This window comes from Natator depressus, chromosome 10 (assembly GCF_965152275.1).
Source record: "Natator depressus isolate rNatDep1 chromosome 10, rNatDep2.hap1, whole genome shotgun sequence".
In the NCBI taxonomy this organism is placed as follows: domain Eukaryota; kingdom Metazoa; phylum Chordata; order Testudines; family Cheloniidae; genus Natator; species Natator depressus.
Genome location: NC_134243.1, coordinates 6894141 through 6914363, shown reverse-complemented (window position 1 = coordinate 6914363; position 20223 = coordinate 6894141). Strand labels below are relative to the sequence as shown.

At 54.8% G+C, this 20223-nt stretch overlaps 1 protein-coding gene across 2 annotated transcripts in view; it reads left to right on the top strand.

Moving 5' to 3' along the window:
• SLC5A10 (solute carrier family 5 member 10) overlaps positions 1-18968 on the top strand; it is an 80951-nt gene extending 61983 nt beyond the window's left edge. For both annotated transcript variants that reach the window (XM_074965059.1, XM_074965058.1), the window contains 6 exons: positions 2067-2174; positions 4780-4930; positions 12979-13147; positions 15699-15914; positions 17898-18003; positions 18730-18968. In XM_074965059.1, coding sequence (XP_074821160.1) covers positions 2067-2174; positions 4780-4930; positions 12979-13147; positions 15699-15914; positions 17898-18003; positions 18730-18923 — 944 coding nt within the window. In that variant the 3' untranslated portion in view covers positions 18924-18968. The remainder of the gene's footprint in view (positions 1-2066; positions 2175-4779; positions 4931-12978; positions 13148-15698; positions 15915-17897; positions 18004-18729) is intronic.
• Positions 18969-20223: the final 1255 nt, after the last annotated feature.

Sequence of the window (20223 nt, the reverse complement as noted above, 5' to 3'; positions counted from 1 at the left end):
GCGAGGCTTCGTTAACTCCTGTTTGCAATTCACTGTGGTGAGAGGAGCTGTGGGTGGGCAGAGCTTATTGTTTTGGCTTCTTCATTACTAGTGCTGGACTAATACGAACATAGCACTTCACCCTTCTGGAGTGCCGTCGTCCATCCAAGGAGCTCAAAGCCCTTCGCAACCATTAATTAAAGCACTTTTTTACAGATGAGGAAACGAGCAATTCAGCAACTTGCTCATGAGCACACAGCAGAGCCAGGACTAGAACACCAGGTTTCCAAATGCCCAGACCCACCCCAGCTCTAACCATTATGCCATCCTGCCTAACCTGGGTTTGCTGGCTACAGACGGCTTGTGAGCTGCAGAATCTGGCTCGGAGTCTGTTCACCTGCAAACATGAGGGCTTGCTCAGCTCAGTTTTCCCACCGGACTCCAGGAGGAGTCTGGCCTATTCTGTTCTTCTTATTTCTAACAGACATCTATGCTGCTGACAGGTCAGTCCTGCTGTGGCTGTCCATGTTACCCCTGCCTGAATATTTAGGGCCAGTCAGTAGAAGAAGTGCTGGGTGTTGTGGGGAGGAGGAAATGGCCTCTTTGCAAAAGTCCTTTAAACAGTTTGTACAAAGATCAGTCATGGGCTGGAAGGATGGAGGCCTGTCTCTGCTCTGCCAGTCTGGTTTGCTGGAGAGCCTTGGATCCAAAGGCCCAATCCAACCACCACTGATGTTCCAGGGAGTGACTCTAAAAGGAGTTAGATATGGGGAGTGGCTGAGGGTCATAAAGGAGAGGTGGAAATGAGTGTGGGCTACTCCCTCCCTTTGTTGAAAGGATTAAGAGGTGTGAAGCTGTAGATGGATGCGCTGATATTTACGCCCTTCGTTCCGTTCCGTCAGTTTGGCCCCGTGATTTGCAGTGACGATAAAAAAGGACTCAATGCCCATGTAAACCCCTAAATAATTCGCACCCTGGTGCTGGTTGCCGGGCCCTTTGGGCCTCTGCCCTCAGAGACATGACGGGAGCTGCTGGGTACTGATTCGGTTCCAGTGATTATCACAATGCCAGCTTGATGCCCCAGCAGTGACGGTTTTGAGTCAGGACACGGGGGGGCTGTAATCCTTTGGTCTAATTTTGGCAGGTGGGTTCAGTCTGTGGGTGCGGGGGGGGCCCATGATGTGCAGGGGGTTGGACTAGCTGATCTGATGGTCCCTTCTGGCCTGAAATGCCACGACACCGGCAATCACACCGCACTTTGCCAGTCCTGATCCTAACGAACGGATGGCGTGATGCTGAAGTGGGTTAGGAGAGTCCCGGTGATACCATCCCTCTGCCCTGGGTGGGGACCAGGTCAGCTCAGAAAACTGTTAATAGACCATTGCTTCTTTCTATCGATGACACTTATCCGCTTCCTGTCCCCCCCATTACCACAGGAGCTAAGCACCCCACAGGCTGTCATGTAATCATCCTCATCATACCCGTCTGAGGCAGGGCAGTGATATTATCCCCATTGTACGGATGGGGAAACTGAGGCCTACTGAGGCTAAATGACTTGCCCATGGTCACACATCTGGTGCAGAGCAGGGAAGAGACCCCCCAGGTCTTCTAGAGCCTAGGCTAGTGCCCCTAACCATCAGGCCACCCTGCCTTTCTTTCATTGCTAAGCCTCTGGTTCAAATCCAGTCCAGGCCAGTAGCGACCAAAGGTTACTATCTGGTGGCAGGGGCGGGGCTCAGTCCAGTGCCCAAAGACAAGAGTGCCCGTTACCAAAACACTGATTGGCAGCCTTGTTGGCAGCCCAGGATGAAACAGATCCTGGGGAATGACACTTCACCCTCCCTGCCTTCGCAGGCGTCCCCCCGGGGCAGGGCTGTGCCCGTCGGTGGGGGAAGCTTGCTCGGTAGCCGCTCTGTGGGCAATCAGGACCCAGCTCTGCTCTCAGGCCTGCAGCTGGAGCTCCCGTGCGAGCCCTTCCTGGGGCAAGGGCTTGTACTCTGGTCACGCTGCGGCTCCCTTCGCCTGGAGCGGCTCCGTGGCCGGGTGCTCTCGGCGGGGTCGAGCTGTTTCTCTCCGTGTCGTTGCAGACGCCGTCAGCTGCGTCGATCCCGACGAGTGCGTCCGAGTGTGCGGGTCCGAGGTGGGCTGCTCCAACATCGCTTACCCCAAGCTGGTGGTCGAACTGATGCCCAGTGGTAAGTCCGGGCCACGCTGCTGGCAGTGCCGGGCCATGCTGACGGTCTTGCGTGCCCGGGTGTGTCCTGTGGGGGGTGGGGCTGCTTCCTTTTTCCAGCCATGCCCAAGGGAGCGCTCTGCCAACAACAAAACCACCTGACGGCCTTGAGGCTTCCCACTGGAGGGTTCCAAATGAGGAAGCGGAAAGCGTGACAGCTGGGGAATTAGCCAGGCTGTTCCAGGCCCTGGCAGGATTACAGCTGCTGCTGCATTTAGCACCTTGCTGGCCACCCCCCGGGTGTCCTTCCTAGCACAGGAGAGTGGGTTTGTTGGGGAGGGGGGGTCGGGGGGGGGGGAGAAAACCGGGATTTGTGTTGGAAATGGCCCACCTTGATTATCATACACATTGTAAGGAGAGTGATCACTTTAGATAAGTTATTACCAGCAGGAGAGTGGGGTGGGGGGAGAGAAAACCTTTTGTAGTGATAAACACCCATTTTTTCATGGTTTGTGTGTATAAAAACATCTTCTGTATTTTCCACAGTATGCATCCGATGAAGTGAGCTGTAGCTCACGAAAGCTTATGCTCAAATAAATTGGTTAGTCTCTAAGGTGCCACAAGTCCTCCTTTTCTTCTTCCTAGGCACTGATAACAGTCGCCTCTTTGTTTCCCTTGCTGTAAAACCACATGTCATTGAAATAAGTGCCTGGTCGAATCCAAGAGCACAAGGCATGGCGGGGGAATGGGATCTCCCTCCTGTAGTGAGATCAGCAGCCCCTTCCACGCTTGGGTGAGCCAGGCCAGGAATCGGGGGATCCTCACTCGGCGAGTACCACAGCCTGGGTCTGCGACCAGAACCCTCCCTTTATACCCCTTGTTCCTCCCCGGCCCTGTCTCTTCTCTCCCTCCAAGGACATTGCACTTGGGTCGCACTGATTCTCACTTCGGGGGAGGAGGTTGGCCAAGTCGCTGGTTTAGGATACCTGGCCCCGCAGGTCCCGGTCCCCAAGAGGGCAGGTTAGCCTGTCACCCCTCGGGGGTGACATCAAGCACCACGGATGCATTGGCAGGAACAGGCGTCCAGCCATTGTATAATAATCCTTTGTCATAGGATCATAGAGGATCAGGGTTGGAAGGGACCTCAGGAGGTCATCTAGTCCCAGCCCCTGCTCAAAGCAGGACCCATCCCCAACTAAATCATCCCAGCCAGGGCTTTGTCAAGCCGGGCCTTAAGGATGGAGATTCCACCGCTTCCCTAGGTAACCCATTCCAGTGCTTCACAACCCTCCTAGCGAAATAGTGTTTTCTAATATCCAACCTAGACCTCCCCCACTGCAACTTGAGACCATCGGTCCTTGTTCTGTCATCTGCCACCACTGAGATCAGCTGAGCTCCATCCTATTTGGAACCCCACTTCACATAGTTGAAGGCTGCTATCAAATCCTGCCCCCCACTCTTCTCTTCTGCAGACTAAATAAGCCCAGTTCCCTCAGCCTCTCCTCATAAGTCATGTGCCCCAGCCCCTGATCCTCCACTGGACTCTCTCCAATTTGTCCACATCCCTTCTGTAGTGGGGGCCCCAAAACTGGACACAATACTCCAGATGTGGCCTCATCAGTGCCAAATAGAGGGGAATAATCACTTCCCTTGATCTGCTGGCAGTGCTCCTACTAATGCAGCCCAATTTGCCGTTAGCCTTCTTGGCAACAAGGGCACACTGTCGACTCATATTCAGCTTCTTGTCCACTGTAATCCTCAGGTCCTTTTCTGCAGAGCTGCCGCTTAGCCAGTTGGTCCCCAGCCTGTCGCTGTGCATGGGATTCTTCCATCCTAAGTGCAGGACTCTGCAGTTGTCCTTGTTGAACCTCATCAGATTTCTTTTAGCCCAATCCTCCAATTTGCCTAGGTCACTCTGGACCCTATCCCGACCCTCCAGTGTATCTACCTCTCCCCGCAGCTTAGTATAATCTATGAATTTACTGAGGGTGCAATCCATCCCATCATCCAGATCATTAATCTTTATTTGATGCCTCTCACATGAGGACCTCAAAGCCATTTACGGAGGTGGCAGCGGTCTCACCTCTTATGTTCGGGGTAGGGAGCCTGAGGCACAGCTGATTAATGGCAGTGTTGGGAATGGAACCCTGGTGTCCTGGCTCAGAGTAACCCGCTCTAACCACTAGGCAATCCTCCAATGAATGAGTACCATGCCATGAGGCCAGCTGAAATCTTAAAAAGTGAGCTCCTGTCTGCTCTTTGTGGAAATTAACGCTCCCATGGTACTTTCCAGAAGTGCTAGAGATTGGCCACTTGCTGCTGTGTGGCGTGCTAACTGGGCTGCTGCCTCCCTCCCTAGAGCTGGCTGCATTTCAGTGGTGCTGTGTGTGTCTTTTTTTATAGCCCATGAGTGTTATTTACATTATGGCGTCACTCAGAGGGCCCAGGGATCAGAGCCCCGTTGCCTGAGGTGCTGTCCATCCGAAGAGCTCACAATCTAAACTCACACAGCCTGATCCCAGGCCCCGTCAAGTCAATGGAAAGACAGTGGGCTTTGGATCAGAGCCGTATCATGGCTCCTTTGAGATGAAACCTGAAGTTCGATGGTCCTTCTTTTTCTCCTCCAGGGCTGCGAGGGTTAATGATTGCAGTGATGATGGCTGCCCTGATGTCCTCCCTGACCTCAGTATTCAACAGCAGTAGCACCCTCTTCACCATGGACATCTGGAAGAAGATCCGGCAGGATGCCAAGGAGCGGGAGCTGCTGCTGCTGGGAAGGTACGGGGATGGGGGGGGGGGGCGCAGGTGACAGAGCCAGACAGACATTTTCCTTTTCACGGTGAAGATGAATGTACAACCTATTAAGTGACAGCTCGCAGAAGGGCTGCAAAACCCTGTGGTTAAGAAGGAGTGATTAGTATTTTATTCTTTATTATGATTTCATTTATAAAAGTGGTTCAAGAGCAAGTGGTGCTTTAAAAATAGCTAAAAGGGCTTGGGCCTGATTGTGATCTCATTTGAACGGGTGCGAATCAGGAGTGACTCCACTTAAGTCAATAGGGTTCCATCAGTGTAAATCAGGAGTGACTCCACTTAAGTCAGTGGAATTATACTAGTGTAAAACCAGTATAAGCAAGAATAGTCTTGAGCCCCTGATTTTTGACCAGCCAGTGTCCCTTTACTGTTGTGCTGTGCTTAGGACAGGGAATGTTTCATTTAGGGGGAAACGGTGTATGGCTAACCTAGTTCCTTTGTGTGATGGGGAGGGCCCTCTGAGAACTGGGAGCCAGGCAGAATGCAGGTGACAATAATAATAAAGGAATCTAGGTCATCACTTCAGAAGGGTTAGTTCTTAAATTCTTCCACGTTTTGTTGAGACAGTTTGCGCTGGTGATGGATCAATGGCTGTGGAGATGAAATCCTCTGATTTCCCCCCACCCCCTCTCTGGGCCTCACCCCTGACCTGGGAGCCCTCCCATGAAGGCTGAGGGGGTAGGGTGGTCTCCCCAGCTCTCTCCCTGCACACGTGGAAGGTGCTATGAAATGCAAAGTGCTCTGGTGTGCTAATGATGTTCATGTTGCTAATGGAGCAAATGACTTAGCTTGGGATGGTTCCTACAGTCAAGATGGTCAGGAGGTCTCTCCTGTTTCCCCCCGCACATTCCCATTTCCTGATTCATCCCCCAGTGGAACCCATGCCTCAGTTTACCTGCCTATAAAATGGGTATAATGACACCGAAGCCACGCTCACAAATGCCTTGTGAGCACAATTAATTACTGCTTGCAAAGTGCTTTGATTGCCCCATGTTGAAAGGTGCTCCCTGAATGCACATGGTAATTGCTAATCCATTATGCTGGCCCATTTTACTGGGCTCCGTGTGCCAATCAAGTGCTAGACAACTCCTCATAAACCCAGCCCCATTTCCTGTGGCTGGGGGTGCTGGTGCCAAGTCAACCTCCTTGGCATTATTGTTGTCGGAGACACTTGATGGCAGGGCGAGCGATGCCAGGCAGAGGGCTGGCAGCACAAAAGGGCAGGTGGCTTCCCGCGGCAGTTGTTGTAACTTGTTGCTGGCTGGAAATAGAGCCTGGCTCCATATGGGGCAACTCATCTGATCCCATGCCACTGGCCCTGAGCTTAGCTCGCCTGGCACCACTGGGAGCAAGGCTTCCAGGGCTTATTACAGACAGCCTCTGTTTGGGAGGCTGGGGGCACATGCTGCTGCTCCCTTGGGTCCTGGGCTGAGCAGGGCAGCACCTTGCGCCTTTCCCTGTGAGCGTCCCCACTGCCTCTGGCACCTGGGAGCTCCATGAGTCAAGGCTCTGAGGGCCCACTGCGATGTGGGTCCCTGCCATGGCTCCCTGGATAGGGTTGGTGCACGCTGCCTCCCCTCTGTCTCTGGGATGGATGAACCTGCCCCGAGAACTCCGTAGCAAAGGGCGTAACTATGGCCCTGACTGCGATCTCCCTCACACCTGCTTTGCTCTCTTGGCCTCGGCAGAGTCACTCCGGATTTCCCCCGGAGAGCCGGAGCCTGGGCCCCGAGCCATCCGCTTGGCAGCACAAAGCGACCCCAATGCCAGTTTCACTGGCCCGGGGAGGATCCCCCTTGCACTGGAATTGTTGAGGGGCATGGAGCTGCCCCAGAGGCCCCCTAGGCCACCTCCCAGCTCAGATTGCAGGGTCGGGTGTCCTAACCACCTCCAGAGAGGGGCTGTGGGCAGCCACTGTGAAATACAGCAGCCGCCAGAATTCAGGATACTCTTTCTTTGGGGAGGGATAGCTCAGTGGTTTGAGCATTGGCCTGCTAAACCCAGGGTTGTGAGTTCAATCCTTGAGAGGGCCATTTAGGGATCTGGGGTAAAAATTGGGGATTGGTCCTGCTTTGAGCAGGGGGTTAGACTAGATGACCTCCTGAGGTCCCTTCCAACCCTGATATTCCATGATTCTCCCTACAGTGTCAGGAGGGGTTCTCCCATCGCTCTAGGTAATCCACCTCCCTCGAGACAGTAGCTAGATCAATGGAAGAACTCTAGCGCTGTCTACGCTGGGGGTTAGGTCGGTTTCACCGATGTGGGTTTTTCAGGCCCCTGAGCCACGCAGCTGGGTCAACCTAACTTTTTAGTGTAGACCTGGCCTTAAAGTCAGCTTTCCCCTCCTCCTTCCGGTCGTGCGCTGAATGCAGTTTTCCCAGACCATGGAGGTTAGTTGCATACACAGTGTTGCCAAACCCCCATGCCTTTAAAAAACCATGAGAATTTAAAAATAATAAATGTTAAGGTCTTGATTTGCATTCTGGTTTCGGAGCCGTCAGGGTGCATGTTTCCAGGCTTCTCTCTGCGACCTGGAGGGCTAGGAACTTAGTTTGTTTTAAATGCGAGTGGAGAGTCTCACGTAGTCCGCTGAGTCCAGGAGGTGGGGCATTAAGAAGAAACACTAAATGTTGTCAGTGTAGGCACCACCGCATATATCTGGTAAAACCCTACAGCCACGTGTCTTTTCCTGTGTTCCCACTAACCCCCTGTGATTAATAAGAGCAAAATAATTTTAAAATACCAGTGTATTTGTTGCCTTTGAAGCTGTTTGTTTACTACTTGGACTTCTCTCAGCTCTGACACTAAAACTGGGCTTGTCAGTTTCACCTCGGTTTATAGTCAGTTTCACTTTGTGATTTTCTTGGGCTAACACAGTGCTGCAATTTAGGGCTTGCAAACAATACACAGAGAGACGTATTTATTTTTAAACTGCAAGCATGTTTCCCTATGAATTTTAAAAAGAAAACACATGGGTGGCAAAAAATTTTCCCCCCATCCTTGGCTTTTCATCAGTGTGTTTTTTACCAAACCTAAATTTGGAAAGCTGGCTGGTGGGGCCCTTTTATGGCCCAGCTTTTGCAAAGGATCACGTATTTTCACCTGTAAATATGCGGGGACAATTCCCCTGGCTGGTCCATCCAACTGAGACCAGATCTGATGAAATAGGAACATACCTCGCCTAATTGTTTTTCTTTTGACTATTTTTGTACTCGTGACAATCCATTTGCTGGTGGGGCGTGAGCAGAAAGAGAAAGAGGCTGGAAAATGAAGTAACCTAACGTTCCTGTAAATAAAGATGCTGTCATTAAAAGCCATCCAGCAAAAGGAAGTCTGGGAATGAGGCTTCTGCCTGCTAGATGATTCAACTTATTAGCTTAGCTCTTTCACAATGTTCTGATTAATTCTGGGCCAATAATACAACCAACTCGGCATGGCTTAGCCTAGGGAATCTGTGCCGCATAACTTAGTGTAGCAATAGTGATGTTATGTTGCACTCACCTAACATCTTTCATCAGAGGATGGTTCAGTGCTATAAAAAATTATGAATCTGCCGGAAGTCAGGATCCCTGGGTCTTTATTCTTGGCTCTGCTGTTGATGGGTGTAAGTGGCTTAACCTCCGTGAGGCTTATTTTTTTGTTGTTGTAAAATACTTCAGGTTCTTGGGATGAAAGTGTAATTGTTTATTTTATGATTGTTCCTTGGAGTGGAGGAAGATCCGGGGCCTGTCACTGGTAACATGACAAAAATGCACATGTCTCTTCTATACATTTACACAAGTTATTGGGCTCAAGCCATTTTTGTGTAGTATGGTGTGTTTCCTAGGTTTGGGGTTTTTGGCCTAAGAGATGGGGCTTCCCCAGCTTCCCTGGAGATACCAGCTGTTCCAATACCACAATGATGGGCACAATATAACATAGCTCGATTGTAAGCTGTTTGGCGCAGGAACTCTCTGTTCTGTGTTTGTCCAGCACCTGGCACAACAGGGTCCTGGTGCATGACTAGTGTTCCTAGGTGCTGTGATAATATAAGTAATAATTAATAATAATAGCTGGGCAGACAGAGAGATCGACTGTGCTTTGTGGATACACTGTACAATCCACTGTATCTTGCTTCCAGGGAATACGTCCTAAGATTCAGGCTATAAATTCCTTTTCTTAATATCACTCCATTCCCCCTGCCTCCACTCCCGTGGATCACAGTCATGTCTCTTGTTCTTGGCCCTTTACATCTTTCCATGGCTCGTAGCCTGTTACTCTCTCTCTCTTAGTCATCACTTAGCCAGGCTCTATAGATTTAGCTCTCTTGGTCTTGCCTTGTAAGCCAGTCCGCCCGGTCACCCTCCCCCTCGTCATCCTTCTTGCGCGTCTCTGCACTCCCTCTAGTTCCCCTGTCCCTTTCGGATACAGAGGCTCCCAGAGCTGGGGTGCGGTCTTCCCGGTGCGATTGCACAGCGCCGCGAATCACGATGATTAAGAATGACACACCTAGGGGGGCTTTCAGAGCTTTATCAGCACTAACGAGCAGATGACTAAACACAAGCTGATTTGATGGGCACAGACAAACCCTGATGGGGGAATTCAGGCCAGAGCATGCCTCAAAGAGTCAGAAAGTCAAGTGTGCCGGAGCCGGGGAGAGGAAATGGGAGAGGAATAGAGGGTTGCTGCGTGGCTGAGGTGCTGGTATGTTTCATGGCACTCATAATGGACTGGAATTACCCAAGGCAGGGTTGCTCAGAGCTGTAACAGGAGAACGCTGCTTTGATACTAGGATGAGACCTAACCCCTTTAGGGTCTGTCTACACGGCAATGAATATCTGCAGCTGGCCCATGCCGGCTGACTCAGGCTCCCAGGGCTCGGGCTATGGGGCAGTTTAACTACAGTGTAGCTGTTGGGGCATGGGCACTGGGACCATTGCAAGGTAAGCTACCCTGCCGTTAAACAGCCCCTTAGCCTGAGCCCCATGAGCCCCGGTCAGCTGCAGGTGTCTAATTGCAGTGCAGACCTACCCTTAGACATAAGCTAGGCAGGCCCCGCTGCTGGCCTGGGTTTGAGTCCTGAGCCCAGCCACCGTCTCCCTGACACAGCGCTGCAGAGCGCAGGGAGAAAGTGTGCCGCTCAACGGCGCCCACTGCCGGCTGATTCAGGAGCAGCACTGCTGCGTCCTACGCCAGCCCGCCTCTGCCCCAAGGCTGCAGCCTTTGGGTGCGTCTGCACTGCAAGCGAAGGCGGAAATGTAGCCCGGGTAGCTTTAATCTAGCTAGTGTAGGCAATTGCAGGGACGATGTGGTGGCATAGACATGGCAGCAGCCCAGCTACGTCCCCAGAGTCCCCAGTGGGCTTATCCTGGGCTGGCTAGCCCATGCCAAAGCCCACGCCACCACGTCCTCACTAGACACGTTACAGGGCAGAGTCATTCCCGCTCCCTGGGGTACCTAAGCCCTGCGCAGGGGTGGGGGAGTAAAAAGCCCCCTGCGCCTGTTCTGTGGATAGATGGGGTAGTTCAGCCCCTAGGAGACAGACTCCCCCTGCCCTGCAGGACCCAGTGTCTCCCGGGGAAGGGGTTTCCCCCACAGGATCTTGTCCCTTGAGCTCCATGTTTGTCGGGGATCTGAGGGGTTGAAAGCTCCAGTTCGGTGATCAGCACTCGTCTGTACCCCTTGCAAGACTGAGTCCTGCTCGGAGACCTCCTGGCTGAGGGAGCGAGATGGGACTCTTTCCGCGTCAGCGTGCTTTCTGAGTGCCAACCAGAGGCTGCCGTTGGGGCTGGGAGGGTCACTTGACCGCAGCGCTGCGTGTTCGCCCTCCCAGGGGTTAGTGTGTGGCCTGTCCAGTGCTCCCACACCTTGCTGCCCGGGGAGCTCTGGATCCAGCTCAGCCTAGGACCTTGCCATTAAACTGCTGAGCCAGCCTTCTGCATAGGACCCTCACAGAGCACTGACAGCTCCCCAAAGCCAGGGTGCCACACGGACGTGAGAGAACTAGCCACAAACCGCGCATATCGCTGCAAGTGAAAAAGCCTTCTCCCCAGTGAGGCGTGCATTTGCTTTAGGACGCAAGGCCAGACCACGCCAGCAGGTGTCTGGGCGCATCCCAGCAAGCCCTGTGGCTCCAAGCCTGTGCTGAAGAAATGCTCACGCTTCCCTTACGGATTCGTTTCTTTGGGCTGGCCGGAGTCCGTCTAGAGGAGGCTGAGGGCGGGCGCGGGCTTGGTTTGGATCTCACGCCGTCTGAGAGGCCTGCTCTCCAAAGCATCTGACCCAGAAGGAAGGGCCTTGTGATTATTATAATTAAACAGAGGGCATTTTGGCTGGGATACAAATAAAAGCAATCCCAGCCCTGCAGGCCTCAACCCTCTCCCTGACATGCAGCACCCTGCAGCTGAGGACGCAAGGTCAGAGTGCTTGGTAAGCCAGCCTGTTGTTGGGAGGGGTTTGGGTACCTCCAAGGCGACTGTCTCCTTCAGCATGGACTTGCCGGCTGCTTTGGGAATGGCAGGGACACGGGGTGGCATGCACCACGAGCAGCAGCAGGTCTGCACTGGTGACAAAGTCGTCGGCCGTGAAATATGACTGTCATTAGCGCACTGAGCGGCTCCTGTCCCCGGTACCGTGCTCAGAGCGGGTGTTACACAGATCGCGGTCCAGGTTTCGCACAGCGTTTAGACAGACTCTGATGCAGCCTGACCCTGGATCCGCTCCAGGTTAGTGTTGAGTGACCCTTGGAGCACACAACGCTGTATGGAGTGAGTGAGTTTTGTCGCTCTCTTCCTGCAAAGGGGTCGGGCTCGGGGCAGTGTTCGTTGTTAGGCCCAGGAGCCGGGGCAAGGACGCAGCTGCCCCGGCAGGCTGGGGACACGTCGCAGCCGGGTAGCCAGGAGAGCAGGGGGCCCTCAGGAGTGGCCGGTGTCCAGCCCGCAGCTGCGTCCCGCCAAGGAGGTGTAGTTGATGTCTGCCAGGCGCAGTGCGGGAGCAGGGTGTCTCTCAGGGGCAGGGAGCGGAGAGGCAGCGGTGGAGCTGGGACTCACGGAAATGAAACAGCTGCAGCCCTAGGCGCGCCCGACTGGAGCCAGCAGGCTGCTTCGCCTCGGGTGCCAAGGCCCCCTATTGTTTCAGTGAGAGGCAAGAAGAAAACGAGCCCTGAGCGTCTTTTCTACGTGTCTGGCTTAGGGGTGCGGCTCCGTGCTCTGCATTGCCCTGCAGGGGTCCCAGCCCCGAACCTCAGACACTGGGAACCCTGGCGCCCGTGCCTGGCATTTCGAACGGTTTCCCTGAGCTGTGCCAGCCGCACCCAGCACAGAAGGGCTGCAGTACAATCCACTGATCCTCCCAGTAGCAACTGAGATACCTAGCACTGGAGAAAGCCACAGTCCACTCTGGTGTCTGGAATCAGTAAAGGCCAGGCTGGCCTTGTGCTTTGAACTTCAGTGTGCGTCTACCCCGCTGTGTGATCGACTGGTCCAGGGCCCACAGACTCTTCCTAATGGGGGAGCATGAGGCCCCACCCTTCCCCAAGGCCCCGCCCCCGGGCTAGCCAGAAGCCGGAGTTGGGTTGGGGTAAGATCTGTGTGGGCAACTGTGGGGAGCTGCAGACCCTCCACCTGCCCTGGACAGGGGGACTGGGAGGCGGGGACACAGGCTGGGGGCTGCTCTCAGAGCCCCAGACCCTGGGCAGGTGGAGGGTCCATGGCTCCCCATAGCTGCCTGGGCTCCCTGGGCCATTCTTAGCCGGGTTGGGTGGGCCCCCTCTGTTCTGGCGCCCCTGGACTGGTCCCTTCTGGCCTTAAACCCTATGACGTGGGCACCATAGACAAGTGCCCCCCTAGTACCTTATGTGGGCTGTATGCTAAGCTCATGCCTGTACCTTGTGTATATTGCACGCACTGGGCGGGCTTCACACGTGCATTCCTGCAGGAGCATGTTACATGCCACCCGCTGGGGATAGCTCTTCCTCCTCTCTGCAGCTGGCGGCACGGCCCTTTCTTCACACGTGGCGTTGCTGTCTCTTGCAGGATCGTCACAGTGGTTCTGGTCGCCGTCAGCGTGGTCTGGATCCCCATCCTGCAGAGCTCCAACAGCGGCCAGCTGTACGTCTACATCCAGTCTGTGACCAGCTGCCTCGCCCCGCCCATCACGGCTGTGTTCGCCCTGGCAGTTTTCTGGAGACGAGCCAACGAGCAGGTAAGCTCTCTGCCATTTTGCGGGGAGGGAGGGGGTCTTTTAACGCGTAGATGTTACACCTGGAAGAGACCATTGCGATCATCTAGCCTGACCCCCCTGCGTATCACAGGCCAGACGACCTCCCCTGCTGATTCCTGCATTGGCCCCGCTGCTTCTGGGGGAGCTAGAGCAGGGCTGGGAAACCTTTTTCCATTTGCAGACCTCTGAACCTTTTCGAATGGCGGCGCGGACCCCTTTGGAAATCTTCGACACAGTCTGTGGGTCTCCAACGGTCCGCGGACCACAGGTTGAAAGCCTCTGAGCTCGAGCGTCTCTTGTAGAGTGCTGGCCTGTCTTAGCTGCTGCGATTCCAGTTGCCCTGGCTCACCAATTTTATTCCAGTGCATGCTGGCCTTCCCCTTGGGGAAGCCTGGGGTCAGACCCCGTTCTAGGTCACAAGGGAAAATCTGTTTGCTGCATCTCTGCATCGTCTCCACATTGAGACTCCCTATGCTGGCACATGGCCAGCAGGGGGGCAGTACCGTTCCTGGAGGGAGCCTTTTCCCGTCCACAGCATTGCACAGCTGGCCCGTGAATTCTGAGAGCGTTTCACCTTCCTCTGAAGAATCAGGTGCTGGTAACTGCTGGAAGCAGAGGATTGGTTTGGATGGGCCAGGGGTCTCATCTGAGGTGGAAACGCCTGTATAGCTGGGTCTCTCGTTGGGGGCACCTGGAATAAACAGAGGGGTGCAGGTAGCCTCTGGACTCCAGCCTTCCTGCAGGGCGTTGGGCTAGTCATGTGATGTTGATCGGCTAGAGGGGCCCTGCATGGATTTGTGAGTTGTAGCGAAGTCTCACCATGTTGTTGTCTTACCTGACTGCTGGTGAAATGGTCCCGTGACCCTCCCACCAAGTGGGACCCCCCCAGTTTTCCCTTTGTGGTAAGGAGGCTACTAGAAAGTGGAGGAGGTGTGGCAGGGCACGCAGCACATTGAGTCTCATCAGGCCAAGGATCAGCCCCAGGAACCTTACACTCCTGTGCTCCTGAGGGCTTGAAGATCATTGGTTGCTTCTTTGGCAGGGCTTTTGGGGTCAGGCTCATCCGTGAGGACGTGGCCAGTCCAGTTCTGGCTGGCCGGTTCTAGCTGCTGGCCCTGTCAGGGATTTCTGAAGAGTCTTGTTTGAGGAACCGAGTCCCAGTCCCGCAAAGAAGAACTGAAATCGCGCTTGCCTGCGTTTGAGAACAGAGCGAGCCGGTGGTTCCCCAAGGAACTGGTGGGTGGGTCATGTGCAGCTGGCATGTGAGCAGAGCCCAGGTGTTGACATGCAACGCTGCCCGACTGTGGCCTGGGAAGTTTTAAGCAAAGTGTCACAGAAAACTGCCAGGCAACTGCGCTAGCCAACAGCAGACTGCAACACGAGGGACTTTCCACTGCATAAATATGAGTTTGTTACATTCTCTTTAGTTAGCATCCTGGAAAGAAAAGAACCCAGCCAACGGCAGAACCTGTGCAAAGGGTCTTGTGGCTGGCCAGAGAATACCGTTTGTATTACAGTACAGGAGAACCTCAGAGTTACGACCAGCTTGGGAATGGAATTTGTTCGAAGCGCTGGACAAAACGTTCTTTCAAAAGTTTACAGCTGAACATTGACTTAATGCAGCTTTGAAACGTTACTGTGCAGAAGGAAAATGCTGCTTTTAACCATCTCAATTTAAATGAAACAAGCACAGAGAGAGTGTCCTCACCTTGTCAAATCTTTGTTTTAAACTTTCCCTTCATTTTTTTGGTCGTTTACATTTAACGCAGTACGGCACTGGATTTGCTTGGTTTTTGTTTTGTTTTTGGTCCCTGCTGCTGTGCGTAGTTCTGGTTCCAAATGAGGTGTGTGGCTGACTCGTCAGTTCGTAACTCTGGTGTTCGTAACTCTGAGGTTCTACTGTATCACCTAACTACGATCCGGGTCCCTTGGTAGAGGGGCTGTATATGCAAAGTAAGAGACATTGTCCTCGTTTTACAGATGGGCACCTGCAAGAGAGGAGATATGTCTGCACTGCGGCTGGAGGTATAATTTTGAGCTTGGCCAGACGAGCCTGGGCTAGCTTTGATCAAGACATTGCACTAAAAATAGCAACGTAGCCACTTGAATGGTAACCCAGGACCCCAGACAGGAGTGCACTCTGGCAGCTGGCCCATGTGGCTACTCTGCTATTTTTAATGTGCTAGCTCGATTCAAAGCTAACGTGCGTACAGGAAGCTGAGCTGCACCTCCAGCTCTGCGGAAAGAGACTTATCACATGGGAAGTCTATGGCACAGCTGGGATTTGAACCTAGAACTCCCAAGTCCCACCCCAGGGCCTTAACCACAAGACCTGGCCGGGTCACCCAGGCTGCGGACACTGTAGGAAGCACTCACTGACAGAGGTGAGCTTGTAGCCGCGGCTCAGCCAGGAAGGGAGTTCAGTAGAGGAGCGCGTTCTTCAGCCCTCGCCCACCCTATGGACGTGACGGATTCCCGCCGGGCGAGACCTGACGGGGGTGGCGCCGTCGCCCTGAACGTCTTTGTTTTGCAGGGAGCTTTCTGGGGCCTGATGCTGGGGCTGGCGCTAGGCCTGGCCAGGATGGGACTGGAGTTTGCGTACCCTTCGCCCCGCTGTGGCGTCCCGGATGAGCGCCCCTCCCTTGTGAAGGACGTTCACTACCTCCACTTTGCCATCCTCCTCTGCGCTCTGACTGCCGTTGCCGTGGTGGGGATCAGCTTGCTGAGCGGGCCCCCTGCCGAGTCGCAGGTGGGTAAAGTCGCCCGGCCCCGATGAGGATCAAGCAACATTTGACCTGCCCCTTGTTTCCCTCCCAGCTGCCAAGAGGCCATGGTGGCCGCCCCTCCTCGCAACCCCCTGCACAGGCCAAGTCCGATGTTGTTGGAATCTGGCGGGGGTGCCAAGGTGGGCAAGTCAGGCAGGAGGCAGGTCCTGCGAGCAGGTCTCCTATTTCCACTTGCCCCCGCAGGGAAAAGACACAGCCCGCACCCTCCCTCCGCGAAGTCCTGATGCCGAGGGGCACATGGCTGGCAGCAAAAGTCCAAAGCCACGGCCCATGGGCAAACGTACAGGTAAAGCAGCCCTGGGCTCAGCTTCTGCTCTTGGACCGGATTGAGGTTGGGTAGCCACACAAAGGAGTGCAGTGTTGAGCACAGTCACTGCTGTGGCATTCAGATCCACCCGGCACGTGCGCCCAGGCACGCGGATCCTTCCTTCGTGCAGGGAAGCCCCTATGTCCAGCAAGGGATGTGTCTCCTTGGGACAGGCAGCTCCTTCTCAGGATGGGAACAAGGGCAGTGATCACCGAGCTAAGAGCCAGGGAGACCTATCCAAATCCTCCAGCAAGAGGCACAGAATAGCTGTCTCTGGGGAACCGCCTTCGATGTCCTCTCTGCTCCACCCATGCCAGAAGGCATCCTGACACCAGACCGACCCGCTGTGTTCTGCTTGTTGGCGTTGCCCTACGCCTGGTTGACGTTATGTCACGTGAAAGCGGGGATGGGGCTTCGGAGCAGGGAATGGTGATGAGCTCGCACCCAGAACACGCTATGGGGGGGAGGGACCCACACGCACATGGAAATTCTCCCCCTCCCCCAGTGCAGTGGCATTTGGGGTCAGCCCATTGTAGAGAGAGGCTCCAGCCATGGAGCTGGGCTCTGGGTCTGGACTTCCCCAGGGGCTGGGGTGTTGGTTCTGCTGTCCTAGTCTGGGGCCAGGGCGAGGAAAGGGAGATGGTTGTAGGTGTCAGAGCATGGGGTTTATTTCAGGGGAGCCCTGCAGCATGCAGGAGTTTGGGGTGCAGGGAGCACAAGGACCTGCCCCAGCTGCGGGCATGGCCAGTGACTCTCCTGCCCGCCGGCCACTGTCCGAGCTCACACTATTCTGCACTGACTCACGCAGGCCCTGGGCCAGAGCCTCAGCTGGTGGACCTCCGAGTAGCTCCACTGAAGGGGGTGGAACTACCCTGATTTACACCCAGCTGAGGATCTGGCCTGGAGAGTTCAGAGCGGGGTTCGATCTGGCAGGTGTTTAGGGGAACTGTCTGCAGAGACACTGGCCAGGCTGAGCAGCATGGGGAGATCGCTGGGTGACCTCCCACCTTGGGGACTGGGTATGTCCCCGGGCACGGGCTGTTCCTGTCCTTCACTACAGGCTCTTTGCTGGGCATCCTCAGAGGAATAACTGGGCTCCTCCAATTCCCACCCTGCGGGTGAGGTGAGACGGTGCTTCCCAGACACTGCTGCATTAGCTCCCCGGGTCTGGACACCCCCCCACAACAAGCTGATTCTTCGGGTTTACCAGGGTAGCACCCAGCGCAGGGGCCAGGATCAAACCCTCATCTGTGGGGCCGTGTCTGGAGGGCGTGAGTGCTGCCAGGCCAGGTTGAGGGACCGCAGGGTGGCTGTGGCCGCACCGCGGGGGGAGAGCGCTGTCTCCGTGCTCAGATAACACAGGCCATGCGACCTCAGGTGTGGCCTCCTCTCACCCTGGGAGGAATCGGGGGCGGCTCCTCTGCGGGGGAGGAGAATCAGGCCTCAGACTCCAGAGCCTCAGTTTGCCATAGCAGCTAGTGACGCTGGGAGCCTCCGTTTTCAGATGCCCAACTTGAGACACTTGAAAGGGGCCCGGTGTTCAGAGGATGGGCACTCAGCTCGTCTCCTCTCGCTGTGCCGCTCTTCTCCTCTGGCTTGGCTGCTCTGGCCCCTCTAAGCTTCCTGCTCTGCGTTCCAGATAAAGAACCTCACCTGGTGGACCATTTCCCGGGGGTGCCTGCCTCCTGAGATCTCCATGGCCAGCGCATCAGCAGGGACCCGCTCACCCAGGAGAGGAATGGAGGGTACATGTGATCTGATATTGGCCGGCCAGGGCTTGGGATGGACCCAATGCTGGGACTAAGAACCCAATGCCGAAGGGGTGGGCTGCACTTTGAGCTGGGGGTGTCATTCCCACCTCAAGGAGACATACTGGATGTAGATCTGATCATGCTTGGGCACTAACATCAAGGCGTGGGTATGTGAGTGGCCGGAGGGGCTGGCCGGCATGAGTGCGTGCCTAGCGTCCTGGATGGGGATGTAGCCCAGCGGCTAGCCTCTCCCGCTGCTGTGCGGTCGTGGCTATGCTCTAGCACGCTAGTTCGCTCCCAGCTACGGCCGGGATGTCTCCTCAGCCCGGGAATCCCAGCTGCAGACCTGCCTTTAGACCTGGAAATCTGCTGTGGCCTGCCGCGTGTTCTGAGCACAGGGCTGGGAGCCAGGACGGTCCTGAGTTCCAATCCCAGCTCAGGGGGTTGGGGAGGGGTCAGGGTGCTGGGGGGAGGGGAGGGGTCTTTGTTTGTTTCAACCAGAGCCACGTGGGTTCGGGGATCAGGTTCTGCTTTGGGGTTGGGTCCAGTTCCCAAACTGGCTGCTTGGCCCTGCTCCCCCACCCCTTGAAACAGGGGCCCTCTTGCTCTGCGCATCCTCAGGCACAGCTCTCTTTGGCCAACCCTGGCCCATGTGACGTGTGCAGGGCAGGTGGTCCCCATGACTCTGTCCCCCTCATAGTCTCTCTCCATCTGTGACAGATTCCCAGGAGGGGGCGCCAGGGACCTGCCCCGGCATGGATTTCTTCCGCAGTCCCCAGGGGGCGAAGGCTGAGGGACCCCCGGCAAAGGCCCTGAGGGACGCCACAGAGGCCCCCTTCTGGGCAAGGATCTGCTGCATCAATGCTGTCATCCTGATGTGTGTCAATGTCTTCTGCTATGCCTATTTTGCTTAACCCGACTGCAGCCAGGCCATGTGGGGGAGATGATCGGCGGAAAGGCCAGGGGGCGGGGAGGGATGGGAGGAGGGGTGAGGGGGAAGGGGAGGAAGGTGTAGTGGGGAGGGATGGGGTGAGGGAAGGTGGAAAGAGACAGCTGTGTGATTAATGCCCCTACATTCTGGACATTGGACGGTTTGCAGCAGCTTGACTTGTCCCAAAGTTTTTCGTGGGCCAGAAGGTCGGAGTACCAGGGTTGGCACAACAGGTCCCTCCGGCCTCTTTCCACCCCCATAGATGTGAGGTAAAGCTTGCCATAGCTCCTCGGTGAAATGTGTCGGATGCTCTCCCCAGTTCCCCCTGGCAGGGGCAGGCAGTGCTTGGGAGGGGCCCAGGCGTTGAATAGCTGGGGGGTGTTTCAGCTCAGGGGAGAGGAGAGATTTGTGGAAGATCAAGGGCTGGAAAAGCAGGGGGGCTGCAGGTCAGGACTGAGGTGCATTGGCAGAGCTGCATGGGAGCAGCGTGCATACCAGGGTGCTGTCAGAAGCTGAAGTTGGCTTTTCCAGACTTGTACATTTTTGGTTTCTCCATTGAATATTGTTTGAGATGTAAGCCACTGACTCTAAAGAAGCTTATGGCAAAGACATTGCGCGGTGCAGTAGCTTTGGACAAAACTGTCCTGCAGTTCTCTTATGCATACAGTAGACTGTTATGTCAGCCCTGGAGCATCTGTCTAGCCTGTATTTCTAGCTCCGGACGGCCTTCCTAAAATTGGAAATGGAAACCAGTCTCAGGTGTGTACCCCTCTTCTGTGTGTACCCCCCTGCTTTGTGTTTTCTCAGAATAACTTTTTATTTACTCTGAATTAAAATGCAGTTTGCAGCTAGAAGTTATATCTGCATGACCATCCCCAGTGCCTGGGGCATCCCTTGGCTATGCCATCTGCTTGGTTGCTTGCAAACGATCACTGAATTATTGAACTGTGTCACTCTAGCACTGAAATCTGGGTGGGTTTCACATCAGTCCTGGAAGTACCGCCTTTCTGGAGGCTGTACTTCTGGGGAGTGACGCAATATTAGCCAATAAGCTCTGGCCTAATGGGATGATGTCATCATAGAAGTAGCAGGTGTGTGTGTGCATACACAATTTCCCTGGATATGACACAGGCTAACAGAAGATGGTAATATCTGAATCATGGTGATATTGAACCATGGTACATTGGTGAGATTCGTTTCCCTTGCCAACCACGTCACATTAACCTGGTCTCATTGTTTCTGGAGAGAGAGATCTGCTTTACTTTCTTTAATGACCTCAGGAA